The sequence below is a fragment of the Otolemur garnettii genome, unplaced genomic scaffold (assembly GCF_000181295.1).
Source record: "Otolemur garnettii isolate 467f Iridium unplaced genomic scaffold, OtoGar3 scaffold00003, whole genome shotgun sequence".
Classification (NCBI taxonomy): Eukaryota; Metazoa; Chordata; class Mammalia; order Primates; family Galagidae; genus Otolemur; species Otolemur garnettii.
Window position 1 is genome coordinate 28886012 of NW_003852398.1, and position 24002 is coordinate 28910013.

A 24002-nucleotide genomic window follows, 5' to 3' on the forward strand; every position below is an offset into this window, starting at 1 on the left:
TTTTCATGTCACTATCATTGTTCATCTTCCTAATATTATTATTATGCTGAGGGGCAGAGGAAATCTAGATAAGATCTGGGCTTTTCCTACTAGAGAGTAGTTTTGCGGAGCCCATGAAAAGTCTAGAACGGCTGACAGACTGGAATGGAAGTATGCAGGGAGGTGAGGCCAGGAGGGCACCTCATGTCTTGCATTCTTAAAATTAATCCAGTTTATCTCTTGCCCACACCCCTGTCCTTCCCTTCTTTCTCGCTGGGAATTTGTTTCCAACTGCAGGCACCCAAGTGGATGAAGGGGTCCGCTCAGCCAGCAAGCGCATCGTGGCGCCCCCCGGAGGCCGTTCTAATATCACATCCCTGAGTTAAGCAACCCCTCCCCAAAGAGAGGGGCAGAAGCAAGAAGAGATTTTTTTGAAGCCAAAATGGTACACCGATATTTAAGAAGGAAAGTGAATCCAAACAGTTGCGATCTAAAGAATCAACAAGCCTCAAGCCTTATGTTTCTCCAATGTTATGCTCGCTTGCCTAGCTTTACGAATATTGCTTTGTTTTCTGTTTATGCATAGCCTTGATTTTTTTGGCCCCTCCCCCATTTACATGCATGCAATCGGACAGGCCATTGCGGTAAAAGAGTCTGCTATATTATTATAGTGTTGAGAGCGTGTGTAGTGCTGCATCTTACGACAAGGGGACAGGCAAAGCTGGATGTCAGGGAAATGGACAAAAGGGACACAGATTATTTGGGGAGAGCGGGTGGTGGGGGCCCGGAGCAAGGTGGAGGGTGCAGAGGGGCTGGGGTTGGATGTGGAGGGGGGAGGTGGGTGGGCCAGGTGAGAGCAAAGGGTGTTGTGTATTGTGTTGATGACATACGTTAATTTCCATGGGAGATGGCCACTTGTGACAGCTGTCCCTTTGGTATGGGTCCCTTGGGGTAGAGAAGGCAGGAAGTCTTTGGTTTCTGGACTTTGTCACGTCCCCTCCTAGTAGATTTTGTTTCTTTGAACATTTATTAAAATGCCAAAACCCAACTCATTTCTTCCACCTGCTTGATTGTGCCAGTGTTTGCTCAGGCCTCTTTCTCAGTGTTGCTTCCAAATCCTCCTTGTTCCGGGGCTGGAAAGGCCAGGCAGGGGAGGAGCAGGTGATACCTCTCCTCCTCTCTTCTCGCCCTCCCTGGCCCTCTGGTGCTCTTAAAAGCCAACAGCTGGTGGTGGTGATGGTGAGGATAACGACAGTTTAAAGACACCCCTCTCTAAACATGGCAAGAGCTCCTCTCTGCTGTCTTTGCAAACCAAAAAGAGCAGCATGCTTCCGCATCCCAAGTTAGGATTTTAGCTTAAATGGGCCAGAATGAAGGGCTTCTCTTGACAGTGGTGAATGCTTGATTCTCTTGATCTCCTGAGGGCCCTTAATAATAGGATCTTTCTCTCTCTCTCTTTTTTTTTTAGAATTGATTTTATTAGGCATTCCCTATCTTTTACTACTAATAGGGAATCTCATTTTATTGGGGTCAAGCAGGGCTTTGGGAAAGCCAGTCCTGAGGGAAGGAAGCACATTTGTGACTCTGGTTTTCCCATTCTAAACCATGGGTTTCCCCTCTCTTGAGCAGAGCCTTTGGGGAATTTTTTTGTCTCAGTACCAGCATTCCCGGGGTGAGTGGAAACTGCATGAGGGAGCCTTCCCAATGGATTGCCTGAGGGAAATTAGCATAGAGTATTCGCATCTGCCTTGCCTCTCACAGTTGACTTCTGAAAATTCAACTTTGGAACAAATTCTGTGAGCAAGATGAGGATGTGTAGAACCAAGACACCCATTTGCAGAAAAAATATATTCAACCTGGAAATCCTACCTCTGTGCCTTGAGGGATCCAGCTAGCAGAACCTGTAGCCCTGTGTACTAAGTATTTTAAAGAGAAGAGGGTGGTGCCTGTGGCTCAAAGGAGTAAGGCACTGGCCCCATGTGCTGGAGGTGGCGGGTTCAAACCCAGCCCCAGCCAAAAACTGCCAAAAAAAAAAAAGAGAGAGAGAGAGAGAAAGAAGAGCAGGGCTCATACAACTTAGGATTGCTTAGGAGAAACCATTATCTTTGCAAGTTCTAAAAGTTGAAGACTAGAGAAAAGCCAACACCTCACTACAAAGGAATTTGGAAGTAGCCAAGGAAGAGGATTTGCCCTAGCAAGCTACTAGCAAGCTTCTAATCATGAAAAAGCCTTTTTCTCCACTCATAATGGAGAATGTTGCTATTTTAAGGCTTTCATGGTGCTTTTCTGGAAAATGGAAAATGTAGCTGTTAGTTTACAATGCAGAGATTTGGGGGGCCTATCTTAGAGCTAGGAATGACAGTTTTTGTACTCAGAGGGAGTTTGCCAGATGGGAAGCATATACCTCATTGGCTGGGCTGGGCTTTAGGATAGGCTGCAGTTCCAGCCATAACCACCAGATGGAGGGAAAGACAGGTAAATAAACTCAGCTCTGAGCATCCACTGTGCACCATCTGCTCCTCCCTCCACGATTTCTCTGTGCCATGAAGAGAAATCTTCCATGGCCAAACACGTTATCTGCACTGCACTTGGGACTTCCACAACAGATCTTTATATTATACACAAGCTTTCCAAGCTGTAGGAACAACCCCTTCATGTCCTCGGGATGGGCACCATCTAAGGAGGCCTCTCTTCTTCACTTACTATGCTGACTTTCCAAGCATAGAAATTCCTGAGAATACCTAGAGAAACTGCCACCATTTTCTTAACATTGAGTACTGAGTGATATGTTGCTTGAGTTAAAATCTCTATTCAGATTTGTTCTGTTCCATACGTCGCATCAAACAGCCCTGTACAAAGAGTTTAGGAAAAGAAAACGATGGTGAGCCGTGGCCCTCTCCAAGTTCACTGGCACCTGATCGGGAAGTGGGAAGGCACATGGGCCTTCTGTCTCAGTCCCGAGCTATCATTTTGCCGTTTCATCCCTTGGCCCGCCCCTCTCTGAGTATGTCCCTGCCACCTCCCCCCGCCCAGTCCCCTGGCCTCCTCACATTATTTCTAAACCCGGATGGCAATCACTGTTCGCTCTGAGAGGGCCACCAGCTTGAGGAGTAGAAGAGGTGTTTGTGAAACTGGCAAATCAGCCACCATAGTAGAGCTATTTCTTTCGCTTCTAGATTTTCTAGAAAGAGCAGGATTATAGTCATCCCCAAAGTGGGTTTTCTTTGAAGTCCAGTCATCCTATGACCTTTTTCTTCATGGCTACCCCCAGAGTGTCATGTTCTTCCCCAAAGGCCTGAGGCCTAACCCTGGGCTCTTGCTCACCCTGCAAAGTCCTTTCCAGCAGGGTGATGACTCCTAGCTTTGGTTCTTGCCACAGCTTTCCAGGCTGCCGTCCCTGGAAAAAACACCAGCTTGAGTCCCAGATCCCCTCCGGGGCTGTCCCGGGCAGCCAGCGTTCATTGTCAGTTTCCTCTTTGAAACCTGGTGTGTGGGTGTTCAGTTCTGTGTCTGGTGGATATGGACAGACTGTAAACCTCCCGTGATCTGTGCTAGCTGTGAGGCAGCTCCGGAACGTACAGAGCTGTTTGGTTTGAACCGTGAAGAAAACTGTGTTTTGAGTTTAGCTGAGATTAAAGAAAACAAAAGTTCATTAAGTGACTGTTAATGTAAACCTGGTTATTAAAATAACTATGAAATTACCCATGTTGTTCTCCGGTCTTCCTCTGTGTGTGATGTGCCATTTCACCCAAAAGATTATAATTGCACGATATACTGAATTAGGTAGTGGCAGCAGCGGATCTGATGATGGCAGAATTCTCTGAAGAACATTTGGGTGGGGGGAGTTCTGTCTTCATTGAGGTTGCGCTGTTTGGGCTCCAGATTTTGATGACTATTATTGAAACTTTAGAGAATGATTAAGGTTTTTTTCCTATGGATCACAAAATTTTACCTGAGTCAAGAATAGAGCCTCAAAGTATAAGGACTTTTGTTTTGTTTTGTTTTTCTGGAGGGGAAGGATTTGCATTTCCTTAAAGCCCTACTCTTAGGTTGTTTTGGAGAAAAACTCAAACTAAGCTTGTGCCAAAGTACTACATATATCCTTTAGCAAACCAATCCCAAGGAGTCGAATGGGTGTTCAAAGGGATTATTTGCTTTCTCTACCCTTCTGAGAGCTATAAGGTACATACCAGCATGTTGAAGGGTCTGAGAAATTCTGTAATAAAAAGTGTTTCAAACTTTGTCCCATTCAGGGTTCTCAAACTTTTTTGATTTCTGAACCCTTCTATATCATCTTTTAACATCAGTCCTACCAGACCTTTTATACTAAGCCCTTTTGGAGAAACACTATCGCATCCAGTTCAAATTTGTGTGGGTCATTTTTCTCATTGCAAAGGTTAGACTAATTTAAAGGGGGGAAAATAATGAAAAAGGGAATTTATTTATTTGTTAAAGATGAGGGCTCATTCCTCTCATGCAGGCTGCATTACAGTGGCCTGGTCGTAGCACAGTGCAACCTTGAACAGAGGTGAGGATCAGCCTCCTGAGTAGCTGGGAGTATAAGCATGTACCACCACACCTAGCTAATTTTTATTTATTTATTTATTTATTTATTTTTGAGACAGAGCCTCAAGCTGTCACCCTGGGTAGAGTGCTGTGGCATCACAGCTCATAGCAACCTGCAACTCCTGGGCTCAAGTGATTCTCCTGCCTCTGCCTCCCAAGTAGCTGGGATTATAGGCACCCGCCTCAACATCCAGCTATTTTTTGGTTGCAGCCATCGTTGTTGTTTAACGGGCCTGGGCTGGATTTGACTTGCCAGCTCAGGTGTATATGGCTGGCACCATAGCTGCTTGAGCCACAGGTGCTGAGCCACTAATTTTTATTTTTTTGGTAGAGATGGGGTCTTGCTATGTTGCCCAGGCTGTTCTCATATTCCTAGGCTCAAAAGATCCTCTCACTTCAGCCTCCCAGAGTACTGCGATTACATTCCATAAGCTACTGTGCCTAGTTGGAAAGGAGAATTTTAACGTCTGATACATCCAAAAAGTGCAGGAATTAATTGTGGTGGACTCCTGTGTAACTGGGACTAATACTGAACTGATGTCAGAATGTGGCTTCTTTCCTTCTTGGCCCTGTGTGCCTTTAGTAAGTGCTTCCTTCTTAAGAAAGCTCTTTCCACACGTGGGGGCAGAACTGGCCACCAGTACCTCCAGGCTTCATTTTGCCTGCTTAGTGAGCTCAGAGGATGGTGAGAGAGTCCCTGAAAATTCTAGCTGAAAAAACTGATTCTGATTGGTCTGGTTTGGGGCACTTGTTCATTGAACTAGTGACCATGGCTGAAGAAAACATGGGACAAATTGACTATCACATACCTAGGCCCTGAGCCCTGTGAACCATTTGGACTCTCAATAACTTCTCAGAGAAAATCAATTTGTGATGCCAAAAAGGATGGATACTAGGAAGACAAAACCAGCAATGGCTATGGCACCATTCTCAAGCCTACAGGGCATGAATGTTTTGCTCAGTGATGCGTCTGTGTATATAGGTTGGGACAGGTGGGGAAGGAAATCAGAGAACCAGGGCATGGCAACTCCCAGTTAATTGCTTTTATACGTGGCAAGCCCCTCTTAGTTTGACAAAAACAATGCCTTTGACACCTTTGAACACAAAAGCCCAGAAATCAGACTGAAAGCTACCTTGACTGCGTAAAGAATTAATGATTTTACAGTTAAAGTTCAAGGTTTGATGTTTAGTAAGCTTTGGTCCATAGTCTTCTATGGCTCAGGACTAGGGAAACTCCACTCCCTGCAAGTAACCAAAGCAGCTCCTGAGCTCTGCTGAGGACTTGAGTGAGTTTAAACGGAACAGTCAGCATCAAAAAGGAACTCAGGACTCTAGAGAAGACAAAGAAGCTTTAAAAAAAAGTCAGAAAGTCGGTAAAAGATACATGTTGACTAACTTTCACACCTCTTCCTTTGGGCAGAAGGTATTCAGCGGCTGAGTCACATCTGACCAGGTAAGGAAGGAGAACACTGAATAGAAATAACAAGGGCCCTCTGGTTCCAAAGAACTTCCTGGAATGAGCTTTCTGACCACCAATTTGTCAGGAGCAGGAGATGGAAAAGAGGGTCAGAGCAACATGCAAAAATGAGATCACACACTTAAGGCAGGTACTGTTCAGAGTCTAAAGAGTTCCAGGCCCCACCCTTTGCTCAGACGGCTGCTAGGAACAGAACCAGACAGCACAAGACTCGGCCAACAGGGTACTTGGCAAGCAGGCTTTGAGAGTCCACAAAGCATGTGAGAGCTCCCTCACTGCAGGACGAGCCCAGGGAGCCAGTGGTGTGTGGGCTGCTGAGCTACTGTGGGTTTGAGAGGAAGCTGGCAGGTCCCCTTATTCTCTTATGCCTGCTGCAGGAATTCTAAGCTGCCTGCCACCTTCCTGGCCCAGATCATGGGCCTTGGAACATCTGCCTTCTGCTTAGGTGTATGGAATGGGACAGGACAAAGATGCGGAGGGTAGGAAGGCAGGGTGCTGAAGAAAGGTGCACAGACTGCCCAGGGACTGCGGGTCACGGTGAAAGGCAGGGTACGTTCCCTGAGACATGAATGCCAGAGTGGTTGGTTTGGGGGAGGGGAGATTTTTTGCTTTTTTTTTTTTTTTTAGTTTTTATACATATGGATCAGTTAATTTGCACTTCATTCCATAGTTATCGAACATCATCTCATCTTAGCACTAGCTTGTCTCTGGTAAGGGACATTGCTCGCAGGAATAGAAATTAAGAGCAGGTAACTTTAGCCAAAACCCCAGGGCTACTTCCAGGGAAAACAATTAAATACACAGAGAACTGACAAAGAAGGGTCAGTGGCTTACGGTTTACAGAAGACGTTTTAATAAATACACGTAGGCACATTTCTGTTACAGATGCTACAGCTCAACACCAGCGCTTGTTTTCCATTCAAGCACTGCCAGACAAGTGAAGTTTGGGTTTTTAATATCAGTGTTTAATACCAATCAGACACACTGTGTTTATACAAACAGTCTTCACAGGCAGACAGAGCAGGAAACAGGGTTTTGTATAGACAGAATATAGGGACAACAGGGTACTGAAACAAACTCACAACGCTTTTCATTTCAGCTTTTGAAGCACGAAAGCCTGAGCGTTCCTAGGTCAGCCACAAGCAGCAACACTGGTCCCTGCTAGCTGCATTAGTACCCTTTCTTCCTAGTTATTAATATTTATCTATTTATCCAAACTACAAAAGCCATGATGATACAAAGTCTAGTTGCTTCTGATTAAAACTTTCCTATCAGAAGAAGCCAAACCATGACTTAATGGGATTAATGTGGCGCTGCTCTGGGCTGCTGATGTTCCTTCCTGCCCTAACAGTGACCTCAGGCAGAACCAGTGCTGCGTGGAGGAGGGTCAGCCGTTAGCAGAGCGTTTTCTTCCATGGAATTCAGATAGTGGCCGAGGTGGCAAGGCGCAACTGCCCTGCTCATCGCTAGAGATCCGCAAAAATACACTGGAGGAGGGGGCAGTCCTGCTGCAGAGCAAGAGCGTTATAATCAGGTGCTCCTGGACCTCAAAGCCTGCGCAGCCTTTTCAGATGCTCTGCCTAGGTAAGGCAGGAAGTTGTCAGAAGAAAAAGATTCAGGGACACCAGACAGAACATCTAACAGTCATCCCAGTTTTCAAAATTCTCAGCCCTGAGCCTTGGTTGTCACAAGTTTTAGGTGAGCTCTGTTCCAGCTGGGAATATGGGGAACATGTTTCTTTTAGTTCAAGTAATGGAATAAAACCAAAGGATCTGATTTCAACAACTAACAGTAACCAGAAAGATTTAAGAAAGGTTTTAATTTTGAGAAACCTTTTTTGTTCTTGTATTTAAAATGCACGGGGGTAGGAAGTGCGATGTCAGATACAGTGGTTTTTCTTGTCTAACTTGACACACATTGTGTGTCTGCCACCTGGCTAGGATTGAAACCCATCTTACTCTCTGACACTGGTCTCTAATCAGTGTGTCCAAGGTTCCTGAAAGCCCCATAGAAGAACTTTAGGCGCTGAAGCAACTTAATGGAAATAAAAACTGAGGAGTCAGACCACAGAAATTGTATTTGTTCTCACTGTAAGTTGTATAGATGTGAAATGGCACTAAAGATTCGCTCTCAGGGCGACAGCAAACCTTATTGTCCCAGTGCCCTTTGGTAATAAGCATGAGAACAGAAAAGTTTCCCAAAGCCTCTCCTTCGGGAGGATGCCAACAAGGTCACAGAAAGAGGAGGAACTGGGTGACTAGGGAGGCAAGCCCACAGTGCATCATGGCTGGAGTCACAACCCGTGAGAGATGGAAGCTGGTGAACACACAAGCGGCGCCTGACACTCCTGGGGTGACCAGCCTGGAGCAGAATCTGGCCACTTTCTCAGGCAGCTCTTTTTGACCCACCCCCTCTCTGAAACTGCGGCAGGGCCAGTGCTCAGCATTGACACAGTTTGGAGATAAGGAAAATAGCACAGACAAATAGTGTGGGGAAACTATAGAGAAAAGGAATCAAACAAACAGAGCAAAAAAGCTGGCTTTTAATTCTTTAACAAAAAATATGGTTGCTTTTATCAGAGAGAGGCACTATTTCACAGCTCTGTAAGAATTTCTGGGCCTGTTCGCTCAGTGAGGAGCAAAGGTAAACAAGTTAAAGTTTAGCTCTGGCTCTCTGCTCACACGTGGATGCCGCAGTGTGACCTCCTTTCTAGATGAGTCTCTGGTAGCAGGCCACCATCTCTCTTAGTGCTGTTTCCACCTGTCTGGCTTACAAATGGGTATGAGTCTGCTCTTCCCTGTTGCCTGTTACTGCCATCTCAGAGAGGCCTATTCTCTCTGTGAGCAGTAAGGACAGGTGTAGGTGATGGGAGCAGTCGAGTGCTCAGAAAAGTCCCCACTAAGCTGGTTCACTTCTTGACCCTACCCAGTGGCATCTGTGGGTTGTCAAAAATCATTCTGCAAAGATCTGTGTATCAGTAGAGTGGAGTTACATCATATGCATATCTTCTCCTAGGCGAATCAAATGTTGTGCTTGGAAAATCAATAAATAAAATATCAAAAACAGAAAGAGTGACACGTCAATGATATTTTAAATAATTAGGCAATTCTACCTGCCATCCCTACAGGAAGCACAAGTAGGAGACATGATACCACTGGTCTCTTCGTCTCCATGAACTTACACTGCTCAGATGTGTGAGCATCTCACTGCTCTAAGAGTAATTCTAGTCTATGAAGATGTGTGCAATTTGCTCGACATTTTAGTTCATCTGGTATTAGCTAAAATGAGACCAAAAGTAAAAATAAAGAACAAAATGGAAACAAAATAAAAACAATGACTTGTTTCATTATTGAAGGGTGACTACTCTACCGCACTGGGCTTCACTCAGGAAAGATACTTCCCATACATTATAGGTAATCTGAAGGATTTTTCAAGGGTAAATTTTACTATCTTCTAAATTCACTTCTAACTTAGAATATGACCCCTGTGTATGATGCAACTTCTCTGAATCGCAAGGTGGACATGCTTTCATGTGGCTGATCCTCTCCAGCTAGGTCTCTGCTAACCCTCAAAGGACAACTAGCCCTCAAGGAACATGGTTATTGGAAAGAGGAGAAATGGTGTGCTAATATTTAGCTACCGCCTTGCTAGGAGGAGGAAAAAATAAGTCTTGATTTGTAGCATCTGCTATTTTCCATAATGCAAATACTCCCATAATCACCAACTCCAAGGTAACAACTTCACATCACCAAGAGGGAGCTGCACAGTGATAGGCACAGCAGGCTCCTGCTGGCTGATGTGAGGCTGACTCCAGCACACCACTGCGAGCCCTCATAAATCTATGCTACTTTTAATCTGATCCCATTTCATTTCCTCTTGATGGAATTCCTTATTGCTATCTCTAGCTGGGCCTGGTGACTCTGACCTTTTTAGAAGTTTTCTAGGTCTGAAAAGTCTCACTGTGTCCTGTGTCCATTTGCCCATTTTGTCACTGTGGAATTAGAAGGAATGGAAAAATAAATCTACATGTAAATATTCCTTTTAAAATAAAGGCTGTTTCAAATAACAATTGTAGCTCTAAAAAGGCAGGAAGGGCATGGCTCCTCTAGAATAACCCTCCCGTTTTATATAAATGAACTGAAGTAGAGAAAGTGGTTAAGTGACTTGCTCAAGATCACGCAGTTAGTTAGCGGTGAAACTAGATCCCGGAGCTCGGGCCCAGGACTCCTCACTGCATCCTGCTGCCTCCTTAGGAAGACGTTCGCTCACATTTCTAAGTCATGAGGTGTAGAGTGGTGAGAACTACCGTCAGCTCTTGTGGGTGTGGATAATCAGAAGTGCCCGGGAAGATGCTGCAGGCTTCACAGGTTGTTATTCTGGCCATCCTCTCCTTGTGGGTCTTTGGTTTGTTCCAAGGCTAGATGTGCTTGCTTTTTAGTAATGTCCTTTTTTACTCTTAAAAAGAAAAAAGAAGATGGTTTTATTCTTTCAAAAAAAAAAAAAGGTTTATGTTTTTAAAATAGCAGTAAACCCAACAAATTATTAGGAAAAAGGATGAGCCAAGGAAATCTTAAAAACACCATTGATCGAGATATTTAAATCCCAATGTCTCTGGCCTTCCCATAAATAAAAACTTGACTCTAGGATTATTTACCTATTAAAAGTTTTTAAATACATTAAAAAATATTTTTAAAGTTGCTGAATTTTCCAATTTTTCTTTTTATTTATTTATTTATTTTTACTTTTTTTTTTTTAATTTTTTTTTTCAGTTTGGCCGGGTTCGGGTTTGAACCCACCACCTCTGGTATATGGGGCTGGCACTGTACTCAGTGAGCCACAGGTGCGGCCCCAATTTTCCAATTTTTCTATGATGGATAGGCATCATGTTTGTGATAGAAATAAAAAATTAATGTTAAAACATTAATCTATGTAAGTAAAGCCTGACCAAACAACTCCATCATTTTCTGAGCTTTCTGTTTTCCCAGGAACTACTTACTTTTCTCTGTTGAAGATTATGAATTCCTTCTGAACAGACTCAAGGTGCTCTTGAAGAAGACATGTCTTCCATGGGAGTAATGAAAACAAACCAGAGGTACAGTTAGGCAAATGAGAATTATCAAATAGTCAGTGATCTACTCAGTTATCTATTCAGTGAATAGCCCAAATCTAAGAAATACCAAATTGTTTTCAAAAGGGAAGCTACATGAGGAAGATCCGGGGGAGATGCAGACGAGGCCAGGAATCTGTTTCCCCACCTGAACAATAACAGCACTGGAAGAATCTGTCTGATGTAACTATTTTAGAACTCTGCAGTCTACTGAAGACCTGCAATGTTCAGGGGAAGGTCTGCATGGCAAAGTGCAGCTAATTATAATCAATTTGAGCTCTCAGCACAGTCATAGCAACACATCTCCCATCCTCCAGCCTCATAGGAGGGAGCTATACACATGCATGTTGCCAGAGCAGCTTGTGTAGAGGGTAGGAAATAAGAACCATGTTCTCCCAATCCTGAGGACCTATGCTCTGATCTCTAATTGTTGCTTCTGATCACAGACATGCAGACAAAGAGGCTGGTGGCCACTGTTTTTGCATCTCCTGCATTGTTGCAAGCCACTCTCCCTCAAGGGGAAGTGCCTTCTAGGAGATTTAAAGAGGCTGTGTCCTTTCCCTCTGTCTCTTATCCCCCTTTGGGGCATCGTATATTAAAGACGAGAGCATTCAGGCCAGGTGCGGTGGCTCAGGGACTAGCACTCTGGGAAGCCGAATGGGAGGATCCCTTGAGCTCAGGTGTTCAAGACCAACCTGAGAAAACCCAGACCCTGTCTCTACTAAACGTGATTTAAAAAAAAAAAAAAAAATATATATATATATATATACACACATATATATAGGCATTGTGGCAGGTGCCTATAGTCCAAGATCCTTGGGAGGCTGAGCCAGAAGAACTTGAACCGAGAAGTTTGAGGTTGCTGTGAGGTAGGCTGATTACATGGCACTCTAGCCTGGGGCAACACAGCAAGACACTTTCTCAAAAAAAAAGTCTAGAGCATTTCAAAAAACAACTACATATATAGGGAAAATGAAAAAGTGACCACATACGTATGCCTGGGAAAAGGCACAGGCTCAGAAAAGACCTAAGAAGATCTTAAGTTTCCACCTCAGCTCAGACTGATCCTTGGCATTGAGACAGCCTATAACCATAAACACAAAACAAACAAAACAAGCCAGGTCCTAGGGCTCATGTTTATAATCACAGAGACTCAGGAGGCTGAGGCCAGAGGATCACTTGAGGCTAGGAGTTTGAGACCTGTCTGTGTACCACAGTAAGACCTCATCTCTAAAATAATTTTAAAAATTGGCCAAGCATGATGGTGCATGCCTGTGGTACTAGTAGCTATTTTGTAGACTGAGGCAGGAAGATCACTTGAGGCCAGGAGTTCAAGGCTGCAGTGAGCTATTAGCTAAGATTGCACTCCAGCCTGACTTTCTCTGGCAACAGAGTAAGACTCTCATCTCTAAAAATAAACAATCAAAACCCCCAATAAAAACAATAATACCCAACAGTAAATCCTGGGAGAGGAGAATATCAGATTTTCAGAGGTACTACCTTAGATTCAAATGTCCAGTTGTTAACAACAACAACAAAAAAAATAGTAAATCATACAAAGAAATAGGAAAGTGTAGCACATTCACAGAAAATAAATCACAAATAAATCAACAGAAGCTATTCCTAAAAAAAAAAATACTCATTAGCAGATCTAAGACAGGACTTTAAAATGACTATCTTAAAGGTGATCAAAGAACTAAAGGAACGAAATGTGAACAAATAAAAATGTTAATAAGGAGGTATAAAATTTAGAAATAATCCTAAAAGAAATTCTGGAGCTGAAAAGTACAACAACTGAAATCTTAAAAATTAACTATAGGGCTTGAAAGGCAGAATTGAGCAAGCAAAGGAAAAAAATCAGCAGCAAACTTGAAAATAGGACAATGGAAATTATTGAATCTGAGGAACAGAATGAACAAGAGATTGAAGAAAAGTGAACACAGCCTAAAAGGCACGTGGAACATTATCAAGCAGAACAGTGTTTGCATTGTGGAAGTCCCAGAAGGAGGAAAGAAAAGAAACAGAAAGTCTATCTGATGAGAGAATGAACACTCAAGAATGAACACTGAGCCAAGAAGCTCAGTGAGCTCCAAGGAAGATAAATTCAAAGAGACCCACTCAGACACATTATAATCAAATTTTCTAAAGCCAAAGACAGAAAAGAGAGAATCTTGAAAGCAGCAAGAGAGAAGCAACTCATCACCTATAAGAGGTTCTTGGTAAGATGATTGCAGATTTCTCATCAGAAACTTTGGAAGCTGGTAGGTAGGGAGCTGATCTATTCAAAATGCTAAAGAAGAAAACTCTATCAACCAAGAATTGTATATCTAGCAAAACTGTGTTTGAAAAGTGAGGGAACAACTAAGACATTTCCCAGTAAACAAACCTAAGGGAATTCATCACCACTGGATCTGCCTTGCAAGGTGAAATGAAAGGACACTAGACAGCATTCTGAAGCTATGAGAAGAAGGAGAGATTCCAATAAAGGTAAGTATACTGGACAATTAGAAAAGCTAGTATTGTTGTAACCACAGTTTATAACTTTTTTGTTTTCTACATGATATAAGAGACTAATACATTTTTCAATTTTTCATTTTTCAATTCAACAATAGTATAAATACTAGTATTATGGTAACTTGCATTTGTAGGTTCTAGCTGGATTTTGTAAATAGCCTAAAAACATCTCTCCACATTGAATCTTGAGAGAATATTCCCTTCAGCAACTGTACTGGAGTTGATTAATAGACTTCAGTGTTGGTCATAAAAGCCTTCTTTATTTTTTCTTCTTTATTTGCTTTCCATATGTTTTGATGATTTTTTGATCATAGTGAAAAGAATTTGACCTCAAAAAAATGATTATTATTAATCTTGGGACAGGGTAAGACTCATCAAATGTTTTCAAAGTCTCCAACAAAGTATTTCTAAATTTTTCTTCTCTAAAAAGAAATCATTCACCTCATTTAAAAATTTTTTTTTGTCTTTTCCGTTTGTACATTCATTTCAATATTCTGATCTATAAATGTGTCTGTTTGGATTATCTTTTTTTTTTTTTTTACTTGTTGGGGACTCATTGAGGATACAAGAAACCAGGTTACACGGATTGCATTTGTTAGGTAAAGTCCCTCTTACATAAATCTCAGAATAAATTTAAGTTCTCAAGTACCAGGGAGTTTTCTTTGCTGAGTGATTACTAAGGTGACAGGAGGGGAAATTATACAACGCCCACAGAAAACGGCTGAGGGTCAAAACAAGGGACAAAAAGAAGAAGACTCTGCTATATCTCATTCTATTCTCAAACTGAACTATTTGTAATCCTGAGGGCTTCTGGTAACAGTCTTGGAGACATGAAGCTACGGGATAAACATAATCTGATAATAACTTCTTGGAGCAGCAACTTTACCTCAAGATTTTATGGAAAAACATTTTTAGCATTAAAAATCAAGGTTATAATCAAGTAAAATGCAAAAACCCAAGTGGATTTTTTTTTTCTTTTTTTGGCTATCATGTAACTATTTCATTTAAACAGAAACATGAAATGCACACTTGGAGATGAGTGTGTGGTGTGACATTTCAGACCCCATGAGGCCCACCCCAGCCCCTTATAGGGTTCCTGTTCAACATGCTCTCTTTCCTCTGCTTAAAGTGGGAAAGTTTAAGAAGTCTGGCTAACTGGAAAGGTTAAGAAGTCTGGCTAACTGGATAAGTCAACTGGATAAGGAGTAGCCAAAAAAAAAAAAAAAAAAAAAAATCAAAGAGGGAGGATGCAAACTGGTCCTAGTTGGATTGCTAGCCCCTCTTCTAGGCTTGTGGCAAAGAAGGAGAAGGAGAAGGGGGAGGAGGGGAAAGGAGATGGGGAGGGGAGGGGGAGAAGACTAAGGGGTTGCATATAACTGAGAAGGGGAATGTTGGTTAACAATCGTAGGACTCACCAGGGATGAGCATTGCAAACAGTGATTAAACTATCAGAGACAGAGATGGCATCAGAAATTTCTGAAGGGTTTACAGAAGATAAAAAGGTCAGGAGGCAGAAAAAGAGGATTTAGATAATTTGTCTCAATAAGCAATGTCAGTCTTTTTGATTTAAACTTACTGAATGGAGAGGGATAAAGTGGAGAATATTCTGGAAGCAAAGAAAGAACAGAGGCATCTAACAGGGGCATAAAAGAGCCACAGGAAAAAAAGAAAAGAAGTGAGGAGTCAGGAGTGGAGTAGAAAAGCATCACAACACCTTTGCCAAGCACTTTACATGTGCTCATTTACTCAGTGCAAGTCTACAAAGTGGGTACACTAACTCTAAACAAATAAGGAAACTACACCATGGGAACTATGCAAAACTCAAGTAATTTTCCTCTACCTAATGACATCTTGACTCAATAGCAGTGTATTCCAACCATTACTGCACATAAAGAATCTCCTGGGCCACACCCCAGATTCAGATCTAATTGGTCTAGGGTGGAACTCAGACACCAGCAGGTTTTTAAAAATTTTATAAACAATTTAAGTGTGATGCTATCCACTATCGCACTGACTGAGATGAGGAGAAGTCCAAGGAATCATATGAAAATGAGCTTATACTGGCTTCTGCCTTATTGTAACTCCAGGTCTCAGTCACTCTTCAAGTAACTTGCAAAGCCTTACTCTTACTCAGTTACTCTTCAAGCAAGTTGCAAAGCCTTACAGTAAGATGCCATGAGTGGCACAAAGAAAAAAAAAAGAAGAAAAAAATGAGCTTATAGCATCACATAAATCTAAAACTTAACACATCTAACAGTTAATATGGAGCAAGCACGATGCTAAATGTCTACCTACATTATCATATTTCATCCTCAGGACAAAACTAGGATGTAAGTCCTATTACTATTCCTATTTTGTATATGAAGTCGCCATGCTTAGAGAGATCACATGATTTAACATTTTAATCAATTGTGTTCTAATCAATCACACAGAAATTAAATAACCAATATACTACATTGCCTTAATCTTTTTACAACAGAAAGAATTCATAAGCCATCAACTCTTAATGAAGAGAGGGAGAGTGTAAACTCTAATTTAACAGATTTTTAAAAATCTATAGAGAGTAGACTAGCCCCTTGGCAGGGTACTAGCTTTATGAACATGGTTTATTCAACTCATGGAAATTACCATTGCAGATCATTCCACGCCCCCATGTTCTGGATGTTAATAGGGTAATCCTACCCTTTTCAAATCCTTATTATAAATGTGGCACTTTCCAAGCCTACTTCCTTCTTCTCTGTACTCTCTAATGCAATTCAAGTCCTTAAGACTCAAAACACCACACAACCTTCTAATGATGTGTGGGTGAAAGAAGTCTGTAAGATTACAAGATGAGAGGTGAAAATGTCCCTTCTCCCTTATCCCTGCACCACTATCGCACTGAAAGAATCATCATCTGCATCATTAATAAAAAAGCAGCAGCATCTCTCAAATATTTCTAATAAAGGCTCTTTTAAGCCTCCTAGATCAGAGATGGTTCTTAAATCCTGAGAACATAAACTCTACCTTCTAGCAAGTATAGGATGCTGGATGGCTCTCTCACTTAATAACGTGTTGCCTAATAATATTTACATTTACATGTCTTTCGCCAAGGGTGTAAATATCTATAAATTATCTTTAGTAGTTCAGAAAAGCATCTGAAGCAATACTTTCTCACCTCTCTTCCTATAGAAGAGGTTAAAAAACAAAACAAACTGTACTAAACTTCTTATTTAAACACAAAATTTGGGGGTCTTATCTCATTTAAATTAGTATTAATGAACACCTGCTCTATGCTTGACCCTATGTGGAATGTAAAATATATATATATATATATATATGAATGTATGTCTTTAAGCACACTACATGCTAGAATTACATAGCAAATAACATGACACTGTTGGTCAGCTGCCATCAAAAACATAAATCCTGTAAGCATAGAGGAGTTTGAAGAGAGAATCAGTTCACTCGGGAATTTTGAAATGGTTGAACCCATTCTTAGATGTGGCTGATTGTATATATGCATATGTGTGTGTAATATATAAATTTGTTTAAAAAAGAATATTACAGTAGGACTTTTTTCTCATACACAGAATAGGCGGGGTGAAGGTTTCTCCTTATAAACTTTTTAGGATAATGCCACAAGACTTTTAAGCACTCACGGATATTTCCTACTGTCTGCAACCACCTGCCATTGCATTTCCTCTGATGAAGATACACCTATATCCTGAGGATATATCGGCCTTGAAATGCTCCTGTCAATTCTTGTCTCTTTGCCTGCCTCCACTCAGCCTAGAGGAACCAGCCTAATCCTCATGCTTCACTCAGGCCCAGTAAACTCCAAGAGCACTTTGTTTATCTAATGGAAGCACTGGTTAACTTACCAGAGACATTTCCTAACACAGCAGGCACTTTACAATCATTTGAATGAATGAACGAACACACATAATAATAATGTTATTATTAAATATGCTGCTAAGTTATTAAAATAAGCTGCTAAGACTGACTCCTCAAGTTTAAAAAACCTTGATATAAAAGAATGAGGACAGAGTACTACTTTGAGGTTCATGATCTTTCTGTTAACCAAGGCACCTAGATTCAGCTTGAGCCAAGTTCTGTAGGGTCATAGGAAGGAGCAAGTTTGAAGAGGCAGCTGGTTGTGATCCAAAGAATAACGGATGATTGGAAGAAGATGCTTAAAGTGTCAAGCTGTACGGAGTTGGGTTTGTAGCACAGCTAAGCACTCCTTAGAGGGCCCTAGAATGCACTTTATGGTGAGATCTGACAAGAGACTGGTTGTGTGATCAAATAGGATGGGGATGTAGGCTTTGGTTAATTGGCCATTAAAGGGCATAGTGGCCCCTGAGGACTAAAGAAATTAAGAACATTGAAGACACTTATTACTTGTCTGCAGTGCTGTCTTCACCACAGACTACGAAATATTTGAGAACACAATGACACTGTGCACAGAAAGTATACATCTTATTTATTTCCAAATCCAGTGTTCAGCATGGGACCTGGAAGATCATAGGTACTATGTAAGTAGACAGGTGGATGATAAGTGGATGGAGGCATGGTTGGGTGGGTAGGTGAATGGATAAATGAGTGAATGGGTGAATGGATGTTTGCATAGATAGATGGATGACCATCAGAGGCAAAGTAAATGTTTATCACTTCACTATCACTGTAATGCATAGAACCACATATAAGTATAAAATCCTACTGAGTCTATGCAAATTTCTGCACTGAAATCAGACTCTGATAGAGAATAATATGCTTAGTTACAAAAATTAATTTGATTCAGTCTGAAATCCAGCAGTAATGCTTGGCCTATAAGAATTCCCTTGTTCCTATGAATAGACACTTTCTCCTTCAGGGAGCCTTAATATCACAAAATTCTGCTTATGCCAAAGAACAGACACCACCCCTAGGGCTGGCTGCTCTCAGTGACTCCTAAAGGAAGAATGGGACCCAAAACATCCAGTGTGTGCTTTGAAACCTGCCCCTTGACCATAACTTTACGGGTAGTCATCTGACCTACACATTGTCAATTACAGTCTCTTTTCTAGGAAATTTCTAAAGTTTGAATTAAGTGCTGGGAGCGTGCAATAGCTGAGTTAAGTTAATGGCAGAGCTCTACAGAGAAAGCCCACAGGTGAATGAAACACTGCCTCTAGGTTCCCCAGGGCAACCCTACTCTGCCCTTTCACCCTGGGTGTTTAGCTTCTCCTTGCCTTCCATAAAACCACAGGCACAGGGTGCTGAGGTCATCTCCCTCTAGAACAGTGGTTCTCAACCTTCCTAATGCCATGGCCCTTTAACACAGCGCCTGTGGATCACAGCCCACAGGTTGAGAACCGCTGCTCTAGAAGCTCTCAAATGAACTGCAGCCAGGATGTCAGTGACCCTGAGTTTGGCAGAGACCTGCTTACCTGAGAGGAATCACATTTCCTCATTTCCTTCTCCTTTTTTGCCAGACGCTTCTTTTTCTTGTGAAGAGGTTTGGACTCCAAAATCATCTCTTCAAGTTCAAAGGTGGGATCACAATTCAGCCTGCCTTTCTGTAAGGAAGGTAGATTGGTTCAGCGTTCAGATTCCTGTATCACTCTAAAAACACACCAGACCTAACACAGAAGATAATACTTCATCTTAACAGAGTGGTCTAGGGATAATATGCTGAGGTTCCCACTCTAAGTTTTCTATTATTGGTTGCCAGCATTGTTTTTCATATTCTTTGACTTTATATTTTGTCTATTTTTCTAAACTTCCAGTTTCCCTTTAGTGAGTAAGAAGGGAAACTGAATTACAGTTACTCTTCTAAAGTTCGAGCTTTTGGGTCGTGTTTCTCAAAGTGAATGCTAATGACCAGGTAGATCAGAGGCAGCTGAGCTGCTTGTTCAGCCTCCCAGGTTTCAAACAGACTTCCCAAATCAGGGTTTCTGAATTCAAGGCCTAAGAACCTGTCCTTTAACAAGCTCCCCAGGTGATTCAGATTCCCCATCAAGTCAGGGAAGCATAACATTGATGGTTAATTGCACACAGGAGGAAAGGAGGCAAGGGGTGGTCCCAGACTCCACTGAGTCATACACCAACCATGATCCACGCTGTCCCTACCAGACTGCAAAACAGACAGGGAAGAACTTGACCCCACCCTCCTGGTGCCCTATAAGGTGGAGATTTCCACCCCAAGAATTCCATCAGGTTGCTTTCTTCTTCCTCTCCCTTTCCACTTTCCCCAACCCCCTCAGTGGAGCATGCCCGGCTGCTGCTTTCACATGAAGGCTCACACTTTCACGTGATTACTACAGCGAGCACCTCACTTGAGCTTAAGAATAGAAAACTCTGAATTGGTTCTACAGGCCCCTTTAGCAGCCTACTGTTCTATCCAGTATCCCCACAACTGAACTCAAAAATTCAGGTCCTGGGCAGACAGGACCTAGAGGCATCATTGGGCCCCTTGGCCTAAGTAAGGCTCTGGACTGTGGCCTTTACCACTGTTGTGTACCAGTTCACAGATGCCCCTGGGCTGGGTACACATCCAGTGGGAATTATTACTCTTTGACTATTAGTTTTTACAAATACAGATCTCTGAAATAGAAGCAGCAAGGGAAGAGGGGTGAATGATAAAAATAAACTCCTCACCCCAACCCCAAAAGTTTTCAATCCTTTAACTCACAGACCTCCATAGACACAAATTTCTACATTTTTGGAATCAGAGAAAAAACTTATTTTAATCCATAGATTCATGAAAATAACTATTTGGGGGTCTGGGACTTGTTTCTAATAAAATCATATCACAAAAAGGTGCTGAGAAGCTAGAATCCAGATGCAAATGCACCTGGATTAGAATCCCAAATTGAGGCGGGGTGCGGTGGCTCACCCCTGTAATCCTAGCACTTTGGGAGGCCCAACTGGGTGGATTGCCTGAGCTCAGGAGCTTGAGACCAGCCTGAGCAAAAGCAAGATCCTTTCTGCACTAAAAATAGGAAAACTAGTCAGGTATCGTGGTACCTGTCATCCCAGCCACTGGGGAGGCTGAGGCAAGAGGACTGCTTGAACCCAGGAGTTTGAGGTTGCTGTGAGTTATGATGGCACAGCTCTCTACCAGGGGCAAAAGAGTGAGGCTTTCTCAAAAAAAGAAAAATCCCAGATTGACTACTTGCTAGGTTGTTTGGTAACCAACTTACCCTGGGTGTGCCTCAATTTTCTCATCTATAAGCCAGAATTTGGGCTCTCTGACAACAGTGGTATGATCGTTCATTGACACGATGTGTGGGTCTGGCACACAGACTAATGTCCACTGAATGAGAGTTATTAAGGGTCTATTAGGATCGACTCACATTAGGAATAAAACCTGGAATGAGCCTCTTCTGCAAAACTGCATCCCAGTTTATGTCATTCATAAATGGGAAGTTCTGAACATCAGACAACTGAGAAAATCGTTGGTCTGGATTCAGTTCAAGTAGCTGCCAAGGGAATACAAACAACAAAATCATGAGAAAGGTCAAAACTTAGGGTGATAGAAAACCATACACATTCCCTCCAAGTGTTTTCAAGTGCAGGACTGAAGGAATCAATTCAGGTTCCTCTTTTCCTTCACCCCATTAACAAACACTGTCAACTTGACCACGTAAGACTAGAATGAACAGTAAGCAGAGCTTTGTGACGTGATGAGTAGAAATACCTTCCTTACTAGTCAAAACGTATCTTCAGTTCTTGACATCATTACTTACTAACTACGGGTAAAAGCTTGTTCTCTAAACCTCAGTTTACACATCTATAAAAAAAAAGGAATAATAAACTTATTACATAAAGGTTGCAACCAGGATTAAATGAGCCATTTCTACAAAGTATCTAATAAAAGGCCTGCTCATATTAGGTGGCATATAGTAATATATTTTCACAAGTGAAACACATTTCCCACTAAAAATTTTAGCTATTTTTACAACTAAAATAGATTTGGGGTGGCCCAGTTAAGGTATCACTAAAGTTAGTGTTATAGGTCTGGGTTTTACTAACTGGGATAAAAGTTTTTTTTTCCCTCTTAACCGTTACTGGGCCCACATCACATCTCCTGTGTGGATCACATAGGAAATTCCAGTTGCCCTTGAGCACACTCCTGGAGATGAGAACCTCAACATCAGGGCATAATTATAAGGTGAAGCAGGCTGTCTTAGGACTAAGCAAAGTTTGCTTATGGAAAATGAGCTCTCTCTTCTCCATCTTTGGCATCACTGATAATAATGTCTCAAAGTTTGACCCCTAATAAAAGATACAAATTTTAAATCCTTTGCCCCTAAAGTTCTTTTTCCTTATCAACCACAATTGGTGCAATTTTCTCTTGCCCCCCATCCCACCCAAAAGCTAAACTTATCCTCTTGGGGCTCCTCATTCTTTTGCATACTCATTCAGCATACACTGTTGAGATCCTCCTATAATTTTTTAAAAATCTTTTTGGTGAACATAGACACTTTAAAAATTTAGTGGAAGCTAGTGACCTCATTTCTTCAAAATTTTACCACCTGTCGGGCTCTGTGTTACATGCTGGCGATACCGTCATGCACAAGTCAAACATAGTCCCTACCCACGTGAACAATCAGTAACCCAAAAAGCACACAAATGCTATGTATCCTTTTAAACTGTGAAAATGCTATGAAGGAAAGAGAATGTTACGTGGCAAGGCAAGGCTTTCCAAGGAGATGATACTTGAGCTAAGCTAGGTAGAAGGGGCAATTGTTTTTTGTTGTTTTTGTTTATATGTTTTAACTTCCAACCACTGAAACCAATGTGTGGTCTTCTAGTGCATGGCCAGTGGGCAACTCCTCACTGTGGACAACTTGTGACTTGAGTTTAACATCATCCAAAGAAACCTGTACCCTGTTCAGTGAGACCAGTCCATTGGCCATGTACTTAGATGCTACAGAAGTATCAAATTGCTTCAAATGTTTCTAAATGTTTTTCTTACTTTCTATACTTATAATGGACCTCAGAAAACAATTCATGGACCTAGAACCAGTCCGTGTAGTCCTGAATAGTAATGATCTCCAGGAGGAAGCTGGAGGAGCTGAGGGTAGAGTCGGTGTTCCAGGAAAAGTGACTCACATGTGCAAAGGCCCTGTGGTGAGAGGAAGAGTGGTATATGAAGGCAAAAAAACAAAACAAAACAAAACAAAAACCAAAAGGAGAAGAAATAAGAGGGCCAGTGTGGTTTATGTGTAGTCAAAAGTCCAAAATAAGGCTTGAGAGGCAGTTAGAACCTTTGTACCATACTAATTATTTTAATCTACTAAGAACAATTGGGAGACACTGACCTGCCCTTTGAACAGATGACTATAGGGCAGAGTGGGGAACAGAATTGAATGGCAAAAGTCTATGGGGGTAAGCCCGTAATGCTAGACTGATGGCTGCTGGGATGGGGAAATAGCAGTGAACATGGAGAGAAGCGAAAGATTCAAAAGATATTTAAAATGTTAAGTGCCAGAACTTGGTGGTGCATTGGGTATGGATTTGGCAGATGTCTCCTGGTTTCTAGCTTGTGTAAGTGATGGCTGGAGGAGCCAGTCACTTAAAGAGTGAATGTCAGAAGAAATTCAGAAAATACAGAAAGATTAAGGATTCCATTTTAGATACATTGAGTTTTAGATGGTTTTGAAATATCTCAGGGGAATTGGGAGTTGATTTAATGAAGCCACATATTTGAAAGTGATAGTTGTAAACACCATTGCAACAACATATATTATCCTGACTGCCCCCAATACTGTAGACGAACTGCTACCCTTAAAACTACAAAGCCTGCTTCCTCTTATCACTTCTTTTTCACATACAGTCTTCTTTCTTACCTTTTTAAGAAGTGACACCATTTCCTGTGACCAGGCAGAAGGGTAAGTCACAATAGCAGTCTCAAACATGTGTACAATTTCCTTGCTGGAAGTACTGGAGCGAATATGGTATGGTCTCTTAAGGGAGAGAAGAAGTAAGGGTCTTCATTTTTATAGCACAAAAGACAAGTTTTGTTTTGCAAATGTTTCCAAGCTAAACTTTCAATCAATGAAGTATCAAGATCAATTTCTAACCCTCTTGTATTGTCATGTCTGAAGGTGGTCCTGTGCTGCCAGACGTCCTATTTTTAAAAAGAGATGCCAGAAATCTATAGTTTCTTCAAAATATTATTAATTTTTAAAAGTTGGTAATTTCACTGAGCCAAACAAAACATTTCAGTGGGCCGAATTAGTCCCTCAGATGCTGATGTGAAACTGTTTTATGACTTGTATAAACATTTATATTAAATAGCGGACAAGGGTTTGATAAATGGAGGTTTCAAAATTCTTATATAAGAGTCAATTGTAAAGAAATCTAAGGTTTTGCCCCCCCCCTTTTTTT

At 41.7% G+C, this 24002-nt stretch overlaps 2 protein-coding genes across 3 annotated transcripts in view; one reads left to right on the forward strand and one right to left on the reverse strand.

The window, feature by feature from the left end:
- The window catches only part of DPYSL3 (dihydropyrimidinase like 3), a 123997-nt gene extending 122969 nt beyond the window's left edge, over positions 1–1028 (forward strand). The window contains exon 14 of one of the 2 annotated variants that reach the window (XM_003782064.3): positions 277–1028. In XM_003782064.3, coding sequence (XP_003782112.1) covers positions 277–365 — 89 coding nt within the window. In that variant the 3' untranslated portion in view covers positions 366–1028. The remainder of the gene's footprint in view (positions 1–276) is intronic. The other variant, XM_003782065.2, reaches the window with a different exon arrangement.
- Positions 1029–10383: 9355 nt separating this feature from the next.
- The window catches only part of STK32A (serine/threonine kinase 32A), a 118430-nt gene continuing 104811 nt past the window's right edge, over positions 10384–24002 (reverse strand). Inside the window, exons 8-12 of the mRNA XM_012807727.1 lie at positions 23462–23578; positions 20963–21088; positions 19055–19183; positions 11019–11083; positions 10384–10477 (exon numbers count right to left, since the gene is read on the reverse strand). Of these exons, the coding sequence (XP_012663181.1) occupies positions 10384–10477; positions 11019–11083; positions 19055–19183; positions 20963–21088; positions 23462–23578 (531 nt within the window). The remainder of the gene's footprint in view (positions 10478–11018; positions 11084–19054; positions 19184–20962; positions 21089–23461; positions 23579–24002) is intronic.